Source organism: Dromaius novaehollandiae, chromosome 1, assembly GCF_036370855.1.
Source record: "Dromaius novaehollandiae isolate bDroNov1 chromosome 1, bDroNov1.hap1, whole genome shotgun sequence".
Taxonomy (NCBI): domain Eukaryota; kingdom Metazoa; phylum Chordata; class Aves; order Casuariiformes; family Dromaiidae; genus Dromaius; species Dromaius novaehollandiae.
In genome coordinates, this window is record NC_088098.1 from 3,720,499 (window position 1) to 3,737,647 (window position 17,149).

General features: G+C 48.7%; 1 protein-coding gene across 2 annotated transcripts in view; it reads left to right on the plus strand.

Moving 5' to 3' along the window:
- Nucleotides 1-17,149, plus strand: part of CAMK1D (calcium/calmodulin dependent protein kinase ID) — a 221,184-nt gene that overhangs the window by 17,658 nt on the left and 186,377 nt on the right. The window contains exon 1 of one of the 2 annotated variants that reach the window (XM_064503955.1): nt 3,609-3,652. The exons of the other annotated variant lie outside the window; for it this stretch is intronic. Within the exon in view, the coding sequence (XP_064360025.1) occupies nt 3,624-3,652 (29 nt within the window). The 5' untranslated portion in view covers nt 3,609-3,623. Of the gene's footprint in view, nt 1-3,608; nt 3,653-17,149 lie in introns of those variants that run through there. 2 annotated transcript variants of the gene reach the window in all.

The following is a 17,149-nucleotide window of genomic DNA, read 5'->3' on the forward strand; positions in this document are numbered from 1 at the left end:
AAGCACTTGTTAAAGCTTCACTCGGTTTAGTGCACCACGAATTTACTCGCGCATGCTGCCAGGTGTGGTTATCCTTAGGCACACACCGAAGTCCTATCAGCGCCGTGAAGTCAAAGGGACTCGAGCAGGAGATCAAATCGAAGCACTTATCGCTTTCCTGATAGGTGAATCGGGACCAAGAACAGGCTTCCTCAGTGTTTGCTCTCTGTATTTCACTGCATTTCTCAATAGTCTGCAGGTCAGGTTTGTAATCCCTCTCGGAGCTAGTGGCAGCAGCTGTGAAAGTCGGCGGTTTTGGGAGGGCAGCCGCTGCACCAGACAGGGTGGGAGCTGTGAATCAGACCTCAGCCGCTGCACGGGGGCGGTGATGTAAATGGAAACTGCTCCCGGTTTACCCCGAGCCGCAGGGCCGGCAGATCCCGCGCACGGTCCGTCTGCCTGCCGGCCAGAGCAGCAACATCTGGCCGGGGTGTGCAGGGGACATCTGGTCCGAGCGCCTTGCGCCCACCTGGCATGAATCAGCAGCGGCCCTGAATCTGAGCCCTTCTGGGTCGTTTTGTGAAACATCACCGCTGAAGTATCTTGGCAGGGTGAGAGGGAAAAAAGCGTTTAGCTTAGCACACTGTAGATGCACCATAAATATCTCAAGTAGCAAATATTTTTCTCAATTCCATAAAACCTGTAATAAGGGAACACCAATCTTTACGAAATGCCCTTTAAAATGCAGTGAGAAAACTCAGCGCGTTAGGAGTTTCCTATTTAACTAAACAGTCCCTTAAATGTAAAATAAACTCTGAGAGCTCAGAGAAATAACTCCTCTCCGTCACAGCCAAAGGAAATGTATTGTTTCTTATCTTTGGATGGCTTTAGCTTTTCTGGGAAGAGGACTGGAGGAGAAGGAATAACCCAAGGCAATAAATTTAGCCTTGAACAAAAACAGTTTCTTGCATGTAATTCGGGTTTGTTCTCATCTGAGCCTGTGTTTTAGGTGGACTGTACAATTATTTTCTGTGGTCTGCTAATAGAGTTGTAAGGCTACCCAAGAAATGATTCCCAGGAGTTGTGTAAGAGACTTGGTGGTCTTTCAAAATCTTCAGGAAATCCAAGAAAAGACAGGTTATTTCTTTGCATCGTGCATTGCAAGAAGTACTGCTCTTTATTAGACAAATCTATTGTTACTGATTTTTTTTCTTTTAAAGACTGTAAAGAAGTCGGGGTGGGATTCACCGCTGGAAGAGCTGAGAGCATCTTAAACGGCACTAATGGTACAACTTCAAGGCAACTGAACTGCACCCTTGGGCACGGACCTGCGGGTCCCTGGTGCTCAGTTGTGGGTGATTAATTCATCTGAAATTAGGCCAAAGGTACCTCAAAATGGACTGTCAGAATCAACAGCCAGCCTGAAAATGTCCATTACGGGATTTGGTTTTGCTCACTTGTGAGAAAACTGGTGGTGTTTCACTTTTCTCAGCTTGCATCGCCTTGCTGGTACGGGTGGTGGATTCATGGCAGCTGGGCTGGGGCAGGACGGGGCCTTTCCGTGAGCTGGACCCAGCTCTCCTGGGGATGTGGTGGTTGTAGCAGCTTCTTCTTTCTCAGCTGGGTCCAGTCCTCTTACTTTGCTTGCTCAATTCTGTTGCTAGCCTAAAAGCTTACTTGAAAGACTACCATAATTTGGCAGTCAGTGGAAATTCCCAGAAGTACGGTCAGGTAGAACAAAACCACCCGAAGTATAATGATTAGAAACTCAGCATGTAAAATCTTCCGTTAGCTAATACTGGTAGGAGTCAACGTTATTTTATTTGGACCTAATTTTATTCTTGTCACTTTTCTCACTTCGTTTGCCAGATTTCCAAATATCTCTGGAAACTTGGGCGATCTTTTGCAGTCCTCCAGGGGTGGTGGTAGCACCGTTTTCTCTCCATGGATTCAGCTGGCATAAATAAGACATTCCTTGGATGCTGGTCATTTTGAAATAAGTTCTTGCAAAGAAAAAGTAAAACCACACACATCCTTGCTCGTACCGCTTGGGCTGCTTTCCTGAAAAACCTCCGCTGGGAGGATTTCAGGTTGGGTTTGTTCCCCAGCAGGGACCCGCTGCGATGGGGAACTGCGGGGATCATCTTCTTTTCACTGCACAAAAGCAGCATCTGCAGCAATTAAACATTAACTCTGCCTTTGCTTCAAAATAGCTGTCAGCGTTATCCCATGCGGTCGTGAGACTTTTAATGTGCATCCTGCTTATGAGCTTTTAAAGCGACCTGCCTGCTCAGATGTTTACCCTGAGAGGTGATTTGGATCCCGCGATTTTGCACCGATGTGGACAACCTGCTTAAAATTACTTCTGGATCATTATGCAGAAGACTAGGAATTTTTGCTGGAGTTCAGCAGCTCATCGCAGGGCCTGTTTTCTGCCTTCCCGTGGTAAAATCGGCATGGGAGGAAACTCAGCCAGATGGTGATTGCTGCTCGGGCTGAAAGTTTCCTTTAGGGAGATGGGGCTGTTGGCAGGGGAGGCTCAGCAGAAAAAGCAATTCCTGCTCCATCGCTGGGGTTTTTCTCCTTGGATTACAGAAAATTGAGAAACACTGATCGACGTCCTCCCCCCGCCAGGGATATGTGAGCCCTGACCATGCAGGAACGCGGTTCCCAGCTCAGAGCTGGCCGAGCCCCAGCTGGCTTGGAGCGCCGGCCGAGAGATCGCGCATCGGCCTGCGAAACGCTGCCCGAACGGCGGCTCTGGAGCCCGGCGGCGGCGCTGGGGAAGGGTTCGCTCCCCGGACGGGGGCTCAGCCGCGGGGACGGTTCAGACGCACGCGTCTTTTAAGCGGCCGCGGAAACAGAGACATCAAGTTTTTCTCCAAACTCAGCGGTGATTGCTGAACGTTTTCCATACTTTCTGCTCCGAGTGGGAAAATCATCTCGGGTCTAGGAGACTTGCATACCGCATAAAGCAAATGTCAGTCCTTAATGTCATAGTAATTGAGCAGCTTTTAACACCCGCCAGGCTTTGCCTCCCCTCCTCCCGGGGCGTTTTGGGGGGCCGCGGGCCGGCTGCGCTGCGGGCGTCTCGCTGTGCCGGCTCCGCAGTGCGGGGTCCCCCCGTCGCCTCCCCTCTCCCGGGAGGATGCAGCTCTCCGCTGAGGTCTTGCTTGGCTGCACGAGAGCCAGAAGCGTGCTGTTTCCTGAGGTTTCGATTGTTTTAACCTGACCGGCAGCAGTGGGGATTGCATTATATTCCTCGGGAGAAGCAGGCTTCAGGTAGCAGCCCTCGCGCCGTGGGCAGCTGTGCCTGCGTGGCCCTCGGACACTTCAGCTCCGGTGCCCGCGCTGAGAAGTCAGAGCTGCTTCGTCTGAATCTGGAGGCTCTGCTTAATTACTCTTTTCTTTAAAGCAGATTAAATCGATTGCTTTGCAGAAAAAAAAAAAAATCCCCCTCAGAGCTGTTTTTCAGTAGCCTGCTGGAAAAAGAGAAATCATATGGATTCAGACAGTTTTCATTTTCTAATCTTTATTCAAAAACTCCATGCTATCGGATATGAAATGAGAGGCTGCATCGTGCAAGTCAGCCCCTCGTCTTTAATGACTCTAATGTGACAAGTCCTGCGAAATAGGAAGCAACAATGGAAGCAAAAATTAACCTTGTGGTCTGGTAAGTGGAGCGAGGGAACTACAACTTAGGACAGGCCGGTCCCTGCCTGGGAGGTCCTAAACAAATGATGCAGAGCTAGGTGAAGCATTACTATTTCCATCTGGGATGTGTGTGCATGCGCGCTGTCGTGTGTGCCTAGAGTATCTTCTGCACCTGGGATATGAAGGATTTACTACCGTTGTCTGGAGCCAGCGTTTTTACATGCTGGATGAAATTGTGCAAGTTTATTATGCATGCATGTGGTCCGCGTGGAGTTCGTACTGACCACAGCTCCTGAGGTTTTGGATGTCCTGAAAGTTTTGCACAAATTGCCAGTTTTCTAGTTTTTTCACTTGCACATAATTTCCAGGCAGAAACAAGGACTCTGTGGGGAAACTTAGAGAGGCAATAGCCTAAAATTAGAGCTGTAAGGACAGTGGATTCAGGCAGGGCGGATACCCCAGACTCTCTAAAATGGAATTTTTTTAGTTTTGGTCTGGGTAAAAAATTGTTTATGAAGTGAAATAGTCCACTTGGCTTATTCAACCTTTTTTTTTAAAAAACCTTTTTGAATGTTGTTTTGAGAAGGGAGAAGAAAAATGATTTTGAAAAAATTAAGGATTTTTCTTTTTTTTTCCCCCGAACTGAAACTAGTTGGTAGCTAGTTCTGATGGCCTCCAAACTGTGTAGTCTCATGAATGTAATATTTGTATTTTTTAACCCTGCAACTGGTTTTCATTTCAATTTTTTTGTTAACTGAGGATAAAAACCGGATAGTCACCTTTTCTAAAGGGCTTTGAAATCAGAAAAACTTTGAAACATGGAAAAAAACGAGGCAAGTGCTGTGCATCATTATTCACTGAAGTACGGGGTTGAGCAGAGGAGCTGCCTCTGCCTCACCGTGATAATTTGACTGTAATTCGCGTTACATTTCCCTTTATAGGTACCTTGCAAAGGGTTAAGAGGCAATTACCAGCCGCGTTGCTCCAGCGGTCAGTGCCGACCGCACGCAAGCCTCCGGCCACATTGCGCGGAGCAATTCCCCGCGGCTCTCCGGGAGCGAGATCCCGGCCGGGGCGAGCTTTCCTGGCGGGAGTCAGCGGACGCCTTGCTCCCTGCGCGGTACCTCCCGCCGGCACCTTCCTCCGCGAAGAAAGCGTTCCCGGGAACCAGCCTCGGGGCTCGCAGCAGCTAAAGATAAAAGCGTGAAAGCTCACAGTGGAAAAAAGGACTTCTGGAATGACGGAGGGGTGTCCGCCGTCAATAGTTTCCTACAAACTGGGTAGATTAATCTGGGGCAGAGCCAGCGGAAGAGACTAGAGGGAATGTAGGAACCAGAGCCTGGACCATGACAGCATGATATTTTCTTTCCTCGTGTTGCTCAAAGTATGTGGCTGTGTTTATCGAAAAATGTCATTATACACTATGTAATTCGAGCTCAGCTTCAGGAGTTTAACACATCTTGGAAGCTAAATATGACGAACGCAATTTATCCGTGTACCGTCAAAAACGTCAGCAGAGGAGCTTTAGGTCAAGGGAATCGTTCAAGTTAATGCAACTTTCTGGCTGCAGATTTTGGTGGAAAGTCCTTTTCGTCGGCCAGGCAAATATTAGCTAACAGGTTGCACCCTGGCACTTTTAAGTGGTGCATTTGCCTGGCTTCCAAGGAATTTTAATCTCCCATTTGATTTAGCAAGGATTTTGCGAGCCTAAAAGCCTGTGCAAATTACTCGGTGCAAGGCAGGGGTCCCATATGCTCCCCGTGCTGTAGCACTGCTGTGTTTCAAGTGAAAAAAGGGCCAAAAGCAGGCAAGAATGGCATACTGTGTTTGCCGTTCTCTTGGAAACACTTGTGAGGAGTCCTGGGAACCGTACGCCACCAGGCTTTTGCTGCACGCGGTCCAAATCCTGCTCTCCGTTACACAGGCCTGAATTTGGCTGATTTCCAAAGCAAGACTATCTGATCTCACTGTAGCTGATTGATATTAATGGACTTTATTATTATTATTTTTTCGATGGTGTAAGTGAGAGCAGAATTTGGCCACGAGCCACTGTAAGTGCTGCGTTGGCAACGGGAACCGGTGAAATGAAAGCGAGAACATAGAAGCAAACCCAAGGGAGGGTGGTTTCGAGTTTCGCAATACCCAAAGCCTCCGTTACGGGTCCAGGATTTTTGTTTTCCGGGACTGGTATACGTGAGGCACCCCCGTTTGGGGCGAGCCCAGCCGGCAAGGCCATACACAGAAACGAAGGTCTGGGGCCCTGTTCTCGGGGCCTCTTGTTTTCACGCTGTGCTGTTTCGCCATCCCGGGCTGTGCACATCGCGTTGATAAGATGCACTGTGCTATCAAGTGCTTCTTGATGAGACACATGCTTATTCCATCCACAGCGATAAAGACAAAATGAAAAGTAGGAGGTGAAGCTGTCATTTCTGTGCAAGAAAGCAACCTGTGGCCATTGCCTGCATTTTGACTCGGTAGAGGCAGCAGTTTGGGCACTCAGGACAGCAGTTTTCAGTAAGAAAGTGCCATCTTTAGTGCCAGCCTCCTAAATTTACCCTCATAACACAGATTAAAGGGGTTTAAAGATGAGAGGAAGTAGGAAGCACTGTATATGTATGCATGAGCAAGTGAGAGAGGAGGGGAAGGTGAGGATCCGACAGTGCACATCATTTCCTAATGGTTTCTGCCACTATTTATGCATTACTTTCATTGACGGTGGAGTCTGATCAGCATTCGCTCTCCTCTCTCTCGTTCCTGACAGTGGTCTCCACCAAATGCTGTGGAGGGAGGTGGAGGAAGACTCTAATAGGCAGATGTGTGGGGTGTGATTCGTCCCCCCCTCCACCTTATTACTTATCTTTTTGATTTCTCGTGCTTCAAAGACTGGTTTAAGCCCCGACTGTGACCTTTAATATGCATTCAAGAAAATGTTTCATCATTAGCTGTAACTCTGCTTAGTCTTGTTATCTGTATAAATGCCCAGTAGTATCATACAGTAATATCAAGTTGGACATGTATTTAATTAGCTTATGCTTTATATTTGATCTGATGGGTTTTAATCCAGCAGAGGCTTTTAGCTGCTCGATGTTTTGGACTTGTATGCGGTCTTGCTCATGTTGCAAATGCAGATACGTTCATACTCATTGAACGTGCAACCCATGCAGATGCAGCGTGTACCAGACGGATGTGCTTGCTGGGTGCACGGCACGTGGCGAGCAAGGGAAGGCACCTCGGGGAGTGGGCCTTGCCTCCTCCCTGGGCTCTTTAGCTCGTAGCCATGCCCTTGGAAGCGATTTCCTTTATTTGGCCGTGTCTGCTCTTTAGTACCGTTCCAATTTGTTTTCAACACAGCCTGAAAGTAATTGAATGGCCTCTTTTATTTCTATGTAAAAAAATGTCTGGTTTACATGCCTCCGGAGGATTAGTCAGTGAATTAAAAGCAAGTGGTTTTAGAGAATCACAAATAATGCTTTCACATTCCTCCCCACTGCAACCACTGAATGAGTTGCTATGTAAACATATTTGCTCTCGTAGACGTTGGGTTGGACAACCTTGTCTTTTCCCCGCTCCAGGCGGTCGCTGGACCCCGAAGGTGCGTGGAAGCGATGTGTGCTTGCGCGCGGCACGGTTCATCCCTCCCGGTGACGGGAGCCACTGAGCTGCTTCGCACGCGGCTCGCCTGGTCATCTGGGTTGCTTTTATCTCACGGTGCATAAAGAGTTTAGAGCGAGATTGTTCCTCCGTAGCTCTTTGACTATTTTTAGTTAATCTCTGCGACTTCCCTACAGCTCTGTTCACCCTAACGCAGCTTATGCTAATAGGCAGAGACAGTCACTGGGGACGTTAATGACTTGTCTGTTGAGGTCTGTCACTTGCTGGCTACTTATGTAGTCAGGGTGTTGTTTTTTCCCCTAGAGCACTTCCAGATCCTTTATCAGAGCCTAGTCTCGATGCGATTGCAGTAGAAATTTTAGTTGTTAGGCACTTTGTAAAACACCAAGTACTCTGCATAGTTTGCTGGAGTGTTTCTTTACCTCCTCACCCCTGCTTTCTGCAGCCACTTGTTAAGCAAAATTAAAAAAACCTCCTTGCTCCTCTGATATCAAGGGACTGTTAGGAGAGAACCAGGCATCCTTGTATTGGAAAGGTTTAAGTTTGTATGGATTATGTGACGGATGATGAAAATATTGTGAAGAGGAGAGGTGCTGACAGTTTGGATGATCCAAGTCTTGTAACTCCTGTGTTGCTGCATTTCTCTTAAAAGGTCTGTCAGCAATGCCCAGGATTTTGGATGATTTCCATTCAATATGGTTTTCCTTCCAGATGGGAATACAACAACCTGCCATTCTGCTGAGCATCTTGGGAGGAGCTGGGTGATGCTCTGCCTCACTCACCCTTAAATATTCTGGATTTTCTGAGTAGGTAATCCTGCTTTTTCTTTTTCCTTTCTCTTTTAAATGAAGAAGTCATTTCAGGGCCCTGTCAGATAGCTATCCTTCATGTTAGGAGGAACTTGGGCACCTGGCAGACGTCACAGAAAGATGTCACAGGTGAGTGCACTGCTATCCCGTGCCTCTGTTTTGTAAGAGCCGGTCTCTACTGCCGCAATACCGTATGGTCCAGCTGCCCACTTTGCACTGCCTCGTTTGATCACAAAATCCAGTCGTTCATGGAGAGACTTTCAGCTGTACTTATGAACTGAAATTGGGAGAGCATTGACGAGATCTTTACTTAACTTCTACCCAGCAAGCAGATATTCAGTCCGCGTTCTATATTTATGTTGTATTTTATAACTTTATAAATATATAGCAAAGCCAGGTCTCTGCCCCCTGGCATGATACTCAGATTAGATGGCTCCATTTATGGTTCAACTATTTTGTGTATTCTATTTAGTCTATTCAAATTGTAGCTGAATGCCTTCCAGCAGTACAAATCATGTAGCTAATTTTTGCCATGTGAGGCTTATTTTCTCCTCACCTCTTGGAAAGGCGGTAGAAAAAAAATGAAATGTAGAACAGGTAAAAATGGGATTTATGCCATGTGTGATAGCTGTAGACATCCAGGAAGTGTAGAATAATATATCCATTCTGAATTTTCTTTTCCTTTGGATGGATATGTTAAGCAACAGTAATGGTTTAAAACCTGCCTGAGCTCTTGGGAAATTTGAGTTTGAATCCAGAATTGGCTTTGAATTTGACAGTGTAGCCCTTCTTTTGGCTCTAGAGGTGAATCCACATCTCAGCTTTGGGACTTGAGTCCTGTATCTAACCATAGTGGTTGCTCAATAGATGAAAAGTTGTAGTAATAGAAGAAAAAAATGCATGAAAGACCCAGTGTTTTGACTAGTGTTCAGAAGGTCCTGCTGGGGCTCCGCACACATGGGTGCCAAGGAAACCATCGCACCTGAGGAGCGTGTGATTCGGCCACCGACAGCCTTGTTTCGTTCTCTCGTCAACGGCCGTATCAGATGAGCTTATGGTAGTGGTAGCAAGATAATGGGGGACAGGGTAACCTGTCTAGTTTGTAAGTTAGAGAGCAAGAGAAGTGAAAAGAGGACGGTTGTACGGCCTGTTTGCATCAATGCAGGAGTCCTCTTGTGGTAGAGGGCATCTCCAGGGTGGGAAGAAGCAGGCGGTGGTGGTGGCAGATTTAGTTTTTAGACCTATAGGGAGCTGGGTTGGTGACACCTGAGAAGATTGTTGTGGGAACATGCCTGCTGGGCCCAGAGGGGTATCAGAGGGTGTCTACATAAGTTATTTGCAGATGCAGGTGAAGACCCAGCAGTCCGTGCTGGTGGTGGGGACACAGGGAGGCGCAGGAGGAATGTTCTGCAGAACAAATGCAGATTGATGTGCTGGAAACTGAAATCCCTGCTCTCCGTTCTCTGAAATACTGCCAATGCCACAGGTGAGGCTGGAGAGGCAAAAATCTGCAGCCTCAGCACTTGGAAGAGATGGCGTAGAGAGTCAAAGAGAGGAAGGCTCTGGGTGTTTAGAAACTGGAGAACATTTTGGGACTAGATGTGCCTGTAGAGGAATGATAAGCTATGTCTTTGTCCTTCCAGGTTAGGATTCAGAGCCAGGAGCCAGGAGCGAGGGGAGAGCTGGCAGGTGCAGAGAACTGGCTTGGACTGATGCAACCACTGGGCTCTATGTGGTTGATGTGCAGCGCACGTTTGGAAGGGCCGGGAGGGGCATACCCAGCACAACTGCAGTAAATAGGGAAGGCAAATCGGACGCCCTACACCACCAGCTGACTGGCATGCACAGTATTAGGTGCTGGAGTGAAGACACAACATACAAGTGCTTTTACACACAGGCTAGGAGCCTTAAAAATAGGCTTGGTGAACAAGAATGCTTGGTGTCAGGTGACAACTGTGCAATAGCAGGTACCTCCGGGACTCAGTGGAAGGAAGATAATTAGTGGGATACAGTGTTGCCAAGCTACCAGCTTTATAGGAATGCTAGAGTAGGACGTATAGGCGGAGGAGTGACAACGCGTGTGAGGGATAATGCAAAGCGCAACAGCATAGACGTGTTACGGGGAAAGAGAAGCACTATAGGATCCTTGTGGGTGGAAATCCCAGGCTCTAATAACAAGTGTCGTATTAGGATTCTACTACTGACACCCCCTGCCGCCCCATCAGGAAATATTAGAGGAGATTAAAGAAGCTGCAAATTTAGGATTGGTATTAATAGCAGAAGATTTCAATTACCCGTACACAGATTGGGTCAGTGCCTCGTCAGGATGAGATACAGTGAGAAAGTTTTGGATGGAGTGAATGGTTGCGTCCTAGAACAATTAATCTTAGATCCTGTAAGAAAAGATGCTCTTCTGGATTTAGCCTATAGTGGTGCACAGGACTTAGTCCAAGAGGTATTAGTAGGAGAGCTCACTAGTAGCAAGTGCAATACAATTAGATTTAACATCACAGCAGGAAGAAGCAGGCCAAATAAATCCAATATGTGAATATTCGATTTCAAGAAGAGGGACAACCTAAGTACGAGGCAGGCTTTAAAAGGAGCAATTCAAAAAGCAAGAAGCCTACAAGCAGCCCGGAGGCTGTTAATAATACTGTATTAGAAGCTAAGATAAAATGTGTGCCACAATTCAAAAAGACAACAAAGTTTTCCCCCAAATCCTTTGCAGGCTCAGTGGGAAAGTTGGACAGCGTATCACAGGCAGAAGGTTGGCATCTGAGAAATGGAAAGCTTGTCCAAATGGGGAGAACAGGAAAGACTATAAAATATGGCAGGTCAAATGTAAACAGGAAATTAGGTTTGCAGGTGATACTGAGGTCCTCTGGGTAGTCTAATGCCATACTGGGGTGAGGAACTCCGGAAAGACCTTGTAGAAATGACTGAGTGTTAACAAGGTGGCAGATGAGCTTCTGTATAGATAAATGTAAGGTAATCCATCAAGGGAAAATCGACCTATGCCTTCATGATGCTGAACTCAGAACTGGGAGTTTTAGCTTGGGAAAGGTATCTTGGGGTCACCATTGACAGTTGTGTGCAATCGTCTGTTCAGGGTGCAGTGACACCCAGAAAAGCAAAGAGCACCCAGGGCATGGTCCAGGAGGGTGCTGAGAACAAGAGGGAGGGTGTCATCCTGCTACCGTATGAAACCTTGGTGCACCTGCTGTAGGGCAGAGCTGTGTGCAGTTCTGGTCTCTGCATCTGGAGAAGGGTGAGAGTTTGAGAAAGACCAGAGAAGAGCAGCTAAAAACACCTGGAGGGTGAAGCAGCTGCGTTACGAGGAGAGACTAAACAGACCGAGACTGTCTGGCTGGGAGAGGGCAGGCATGGGACATGCTCAGTACGGTGAGTCATGACGGTGGTGGATAAGGTGAGGGCAGAACCCCACAATATCAGATCTAAGGGGTGCTGCTTGCAACTAGTGGGGATTGGATTAAAACAGCTGAAAGAAAGTATTTTTTGCACTCAGCAGTTAGTGATTGTCTGTGACGTGTTGCCCCAGGAGGCCATGAAGCATCAGGCTCAAAAGGGATTTAGACCTATTCATTGACAACAGGTCTATAGAGATCACAGGAATACAGTGATATTCTCTGTAGCTGATCTGACAAATGTGAGTCCTGGGAGAGTATGAGAGGAAAGGACTGAAGGCAGAGACCAGTCTCTCATGCTCTCCAGGAATAGCATCTCAGCTGTGGCAGTACAGGGCTCAATGAACCACTGATTTGACCCAGTGTGGCATTTTTTATCTTCATAACTCTAAGCCCTCACCTGGATGGCATTTTGGGGCCCATGTGCCAACTTTTGAAGTGGTATCTGCTTCATTCCAGGCAGCATTTTCAAAGGGTGCAGAAATCTATTGATTATGAAGGAAAACAATCCAAAGCAGTAAATGGGTAGATCATGGAGCCTCTGTAATCTCTGAACGCGACCAGCAGACGATCATTATCTGAAAATCAAAGAACTAGATGGTGGCAACTGTTGATGCTTTGCAACATATGCTGTTGTGTTGTAAAAGCACATTAGCCGGTTAGTTAATAAATTCGGATTTAGGTGTCATGCTGGTTTGGTGCTCTGGAAGCACCTAAAGAAAGGACCGTGGGCTGTGGTGCAGCCTAGCAGCTCCGCCTGGATCTGCTTGTACCCGCTGGTGCTCAACTGTGGGGCAGGTGAGCAGTGCAGCCTCAGGCCTGGGGTGGACACGACTGCTTGCATGTCAGGTTGGATGTCAGGAAAAGGAGAAGACACAGGTGAGGAAGGACTCTTGCATAGTGGTTGGGCAGGGACTGGGTTTCAGGACAGCCCTGACCAGGGTGTGGAGGAAACCCTTTTGTGGAGGAAACCAAACTCTGGAGTTGGGATAACCTTGGTGATTGCTTGTCCCTTAGACCATGAGCGTAGCAGCACCCTGACCATCCCTGGGCAGATGCTAGGGTCAGCTCTGAGCGTTCAGAGGTCCTCGGCCAAAGACGACAAGAAAGAAAGAATAGAAGTGGGTATGAGTGTGTTATAACCAGCATTACCATGTTCTGAAATGTCCTCCTGGGTGAGAAGCATCTCATTTCTCACTTGTCTGTCTCTGGGTTCAATCAATGGCTTGGAGTCCATGGGGCCAAGTGGCCTGGGATGGAAAGCCTCCAGGAAAGTCAGCGTTTTCCCTTGGCTTCCCCCCTTGTTTTTGTTACTTTCCTCCCTCAGTTTAGCCATTTGTTCTGGCAGCCCTCCCTCCCTGCCAGGGCTGAGATGCTGAGCTTGGGGGGTATCCTCAGAGGCTGCAGGAGTCAGAATTTGGTGCTCCCGGCCCTGCCAGCGAGGGGGCAGGAGGCCGCCTGACTCCCTTGGGCCCGTGTGGTTTGGCTGACCCCGAGCACGGGCTTTGCGGTATCTGGCTGCCTGCAGACCTTCGTCAGCTGTCTGGTTTTCGGTGGAGCCCCTCCTGTAAGAACCCGCTTGCTTCTAATAAACCAGTGAGTCTTGCGAATGCAACATTTGCTCCTGTTTTACCTTAAGATCGGGTTGCTGCATAGGCACACTGCGCTCCACAGCTTTGACTCAGTGAGGCTGGATTTTGCTTGGGAACTCGCCTTCTCTTGTGGGAGCCCCCTTTTTTGTGTGCATTTCAGCTCAGGAAACGCACACAAAAACGGTGGCTCCCATGGGAGAAGAGGGGGTTCCCCGTCCGGCTGCTGGTGGCTCCAGCGTGGCCATTCTTGGCCCCGTCCTCCCTCCGCCCACCGTCGGTAGCGGTGCCGCGTTGTGGTTGCCCACGAGCAGCGTGTGTGGGTCAGCCTCCGCGTCGCAGGGAGATGAGCCCCACGGCAGGCGCTCCTTGTGCTGCGATGGACGTGGCGCCGGGGCCGTTGCCGGCTGCTCTATTTCGGCAAACAGCGGCATGAAGTAGAGCGTGAAGAGCGCAGCACGTGTCGAATCCAGGGCGTGTGTTCGGCTCTGGCGTGAGGAAGGGGAGGCCGTTTTGCTTTACAAAGTGGCGATGGGGATCTCTGCTCAGCCCGAGAGCTGCTTCCGCTCAGCCCCCCCGCGAGTCCCAAAGAGGCAGCCCCACCACCCTCCTCCTCTTGGCAGGCTCCACCGGGAGTGTGGGAGGTGCTGGTGGCCCACAAGCCCCCAGCTTTTAACCACGGAGAAGGCTGGTCACCCTCCAGAAACAAGTGTGGAATAGTATCTATTTGTATAGAGTCTTTCACCTTGGATGTTCCTTACTCATCTAACTTAACTTTTGCAGAGGAGGGTGCTTTGGTCGTTAAACTTCAGGCCCAGGTTTTGGATGACTTGGAAGTTGGTAATGGCTCTGCCATAAATTCATTTGGACACTGAGAAAAGGCACTGTGGGACTGAAGACTTTACCTCAGCTAGAAGTGCCAACAGGAATCTGTAGGATTTATGCTTTGCAATCCCGTGGGAGATGCGGCAGAACTCAGTTTCTTTATTCCTTGGCCCCAAGTCTGTAAAAATGAAATACTACCTTTTGCCTAGGTGTAGCAGCAGGGACAGAGTGGGGGGTGGTATAGTCTGCAGTTGTGAAGTCCTTGAAGACCGCAGAGGAGCAACCTGGAGTGATGCAGAGGTGGAGATATGATCCCAGTGATGTGGTGAGGGTCTTGAATTGAGCCGGCCGGCTGCAGCCCTTCCCAGACGGCACATGGGAGCCGCTTCCTCGGCACGGAAGTGCAGCCCACTGCACAGGGCTCGGCAGGTGCGTATTCCTGCCCTGCTTATCTCTGGGTTGTGGCAAGAGGTGAAAAAGTTCATCTTCCAATGGAAGAGTGGGGAGAGTTTAAATAGGCAAATTATTATTACCCGAACGAGAATTTCCCTGAGGCAGAAGGGCTAAACTCTCAGCTGGTGTCGGCCACCGCAGCCCCCGGATTCCCGTGGAGCCGTGCAGATTTACACTGAGCGAGAAGCTTAAAATATGCATTGGACAGAGGGAGTGTTACGTAGGATTTCAGGCGAAAAATATTTTCTGTTCTTTTTGGAAAAAGAAATTCAACCATGCCGTTTTCTGCAACACAAATTGTCCTGTACCAGATCCGTGCTTTGACCCGCAGGGCTAGGGCTGGGGAGTGGTGGTGCTTCCCGAGCCCTGGGATTTGCGGAGGGAGATAGACCGGGCGCGGAGAAGACTCCCAGAGCCGCCTTCGCTCGGCGTTTGGCTTTGCTGAGCGTTTCCCTCGCTGAATCCAAACCGCAGCTCTGGCAGCCCTTCATCTGTGCGGTGGCTGATGAGCTCAGCTCTCCGAGGATGGATTTATTTCCTAAATGAAAAGAGTGCGGTATCTCCACAGCCGGAGGAGCTCCAGGGACGCCTCTGCCTGTCTGGCTGGGTTTAAATCCCCCCTTGAGCCTGGCCTGAGCGTAGGTTACGCTCTTGTGCGATTCCCCTGCCCAACCTGTTAAAGGATAGATTGAGATCTCCTGCCAAGGTAATTTAGAAAGCAGGGAGGTGAACTGGTGCGTTTTCTCTGAGGAATACTTGTTTTCCTCTCAAAGCGGTCTGGGCAGCGTGTCTGAAGGCAGCTTGGCCCTGCTAGTGCTCCCGTCCCCAGCGGGCGCGTGATGGGAGAGTGACTAAACCCGGCCGGGGCGCAGCTACATTTGCATCAGCCTCGGCGTGGTATGTAAAGCGCAGGGATGAGTCAAAGACGGGATTTGCAGCCGCACGTAACGCCCGCGGCCCGTGGGTGAGCGACAGCCCGCGCGGCGACCTGCCGGGTGTCCCCTCGCGGGGTCTGGCACCGCGCTCCCTCCAGCTGCGCCGAGAGGCTGGAGCAGAGCGCTTTGCAGAGGGGTTTCGCTGGTAAGACTCCTCTGTAACGTGAAAAGAGAAGAAAAAACATAAAGAAAAGCCTTGTCCAGGAATTAGTGCATTCTTCATGGCAATCCTCAATATTCAGAATCGCACCTTCGACCTTTCAGTACTGAGATTAACTTTTGAGGTTAGGAGCCTTTTATTTCCACACTTGAACGTTTTGGCTATGAAGTTCAGAAAGTTTTTTGGAAACCAGAAGAGCAAGCACTGCCCCTTCCCACTGTCCCTCCGCCGCCACTTTGAACCTCGTGCGTGATCCTGGACGCCGGGGCCGGCGCTGGACCACAAATCACGGGAGCGGGCAGCCCTGGCACTGTCTGAAATCCCCTGGTAATAAACACACGAACTGGAGCCAGATGGGAAAGTGCATTTTTATCGTGTTTTATGTGGATTAATGATTTCAGTAAACATTTTTCTCATTTGTATATGTTAGCAGCAGCATTTGCATGACATTGAAGCAAACTCCTTGAGCTTTTCTCTGGCTTTATTGGTGGCCGCGTTTGAAGGCAAAGTTTGTTTGATCTGCCTGGGTCCTCTCTAATGTTTGTCATGTGTATTAGCCTCAAGACTGCAGCGAGACAGCGGTTGCTGATCCCTGAGGGGTCTGGTTTTCCCTTGATGTGTCTGTAACTCCTTTTATGCTAATAAGAGCTATTTGTACGCACTGAGGGGATTAGTTAATGACCTGTGGTGCACAGTGCGGCGGGGCACGGCGCTCCGGTGCCTGCCGTTATATGATGTGCTGCGGAGATTGCAGAGTGCTTTACAGAGCTCCCTTAATTCAGCTGCAGTGCGTGGTAAACACCAGTACTACTGGCCTTGCTTCGAGATGGGAAAGCTGAGATGCTCCCTGTTTTTTGGATAAATAATGTGAGGTGCTGAAAAAAATAAACAACTTGGCTGTAGCTTTATGGTAAGCCAAGCCTCGCACATATGGTCAAATTACTGTGGTTTAACAAGTCCCCTTTCCTCATCTCTGCTCATAACTGGCCAGAGGTGTGCTCTTACTAAGTGGCACTTGCTGGGAAATGAGCTTAGCCTGAGAGGAGAGATGAATAAGCCAAGTATAAGAAGTTAAGTTTGATGGGTGTATGAAGTATGCACACATTTACCATGACTTTGCTTATGAGGTTATTTGCAGCTTGAGTCTTTCTAAGCCTCCAGTGTCCGATGTGGGAACAGGACTCGCTGCACACTCACGTCCATGAGATCAGGGAAATAATACAGGCAAATTCCTATACTTTCCCAAGAACTTTGTCAGAAATGGTGGTAAGTTGTTGCAACAAGTAGCATGAGTGCTTTGCTAAGCCCTCATTTTATTGAGAGGCATTGCTGCTTGTAGTATGGTAACTATGCTGATACTTTTATATATATATACAGTTACTGTATTCTACGTCCTGGGCAACCCGCAGCCTGATGGAAAGCCCTCATCCCAGGGGCTTGCTCAGAGAGCAGCCTATAGCGTGCAGGGATGACTCACACAACCACTATGTAGCACATCTACTCCTGGCCGGATGTAAAACTAAACACAGAATTTCAGTGTTATCTTGACCTAGACTAATGTTGCTATTTTGGGGTTTTATGTCAGAGGCACAAAAATCCTGGAAATCACTGATGGAAAAGACCTATGAGATCATCTCTCCCACCTGCAGGTTTGTTCCCTGCAAAATTTTCTCCATTGCTTTGTCCAAAGCAGACAGAATTCACTCAA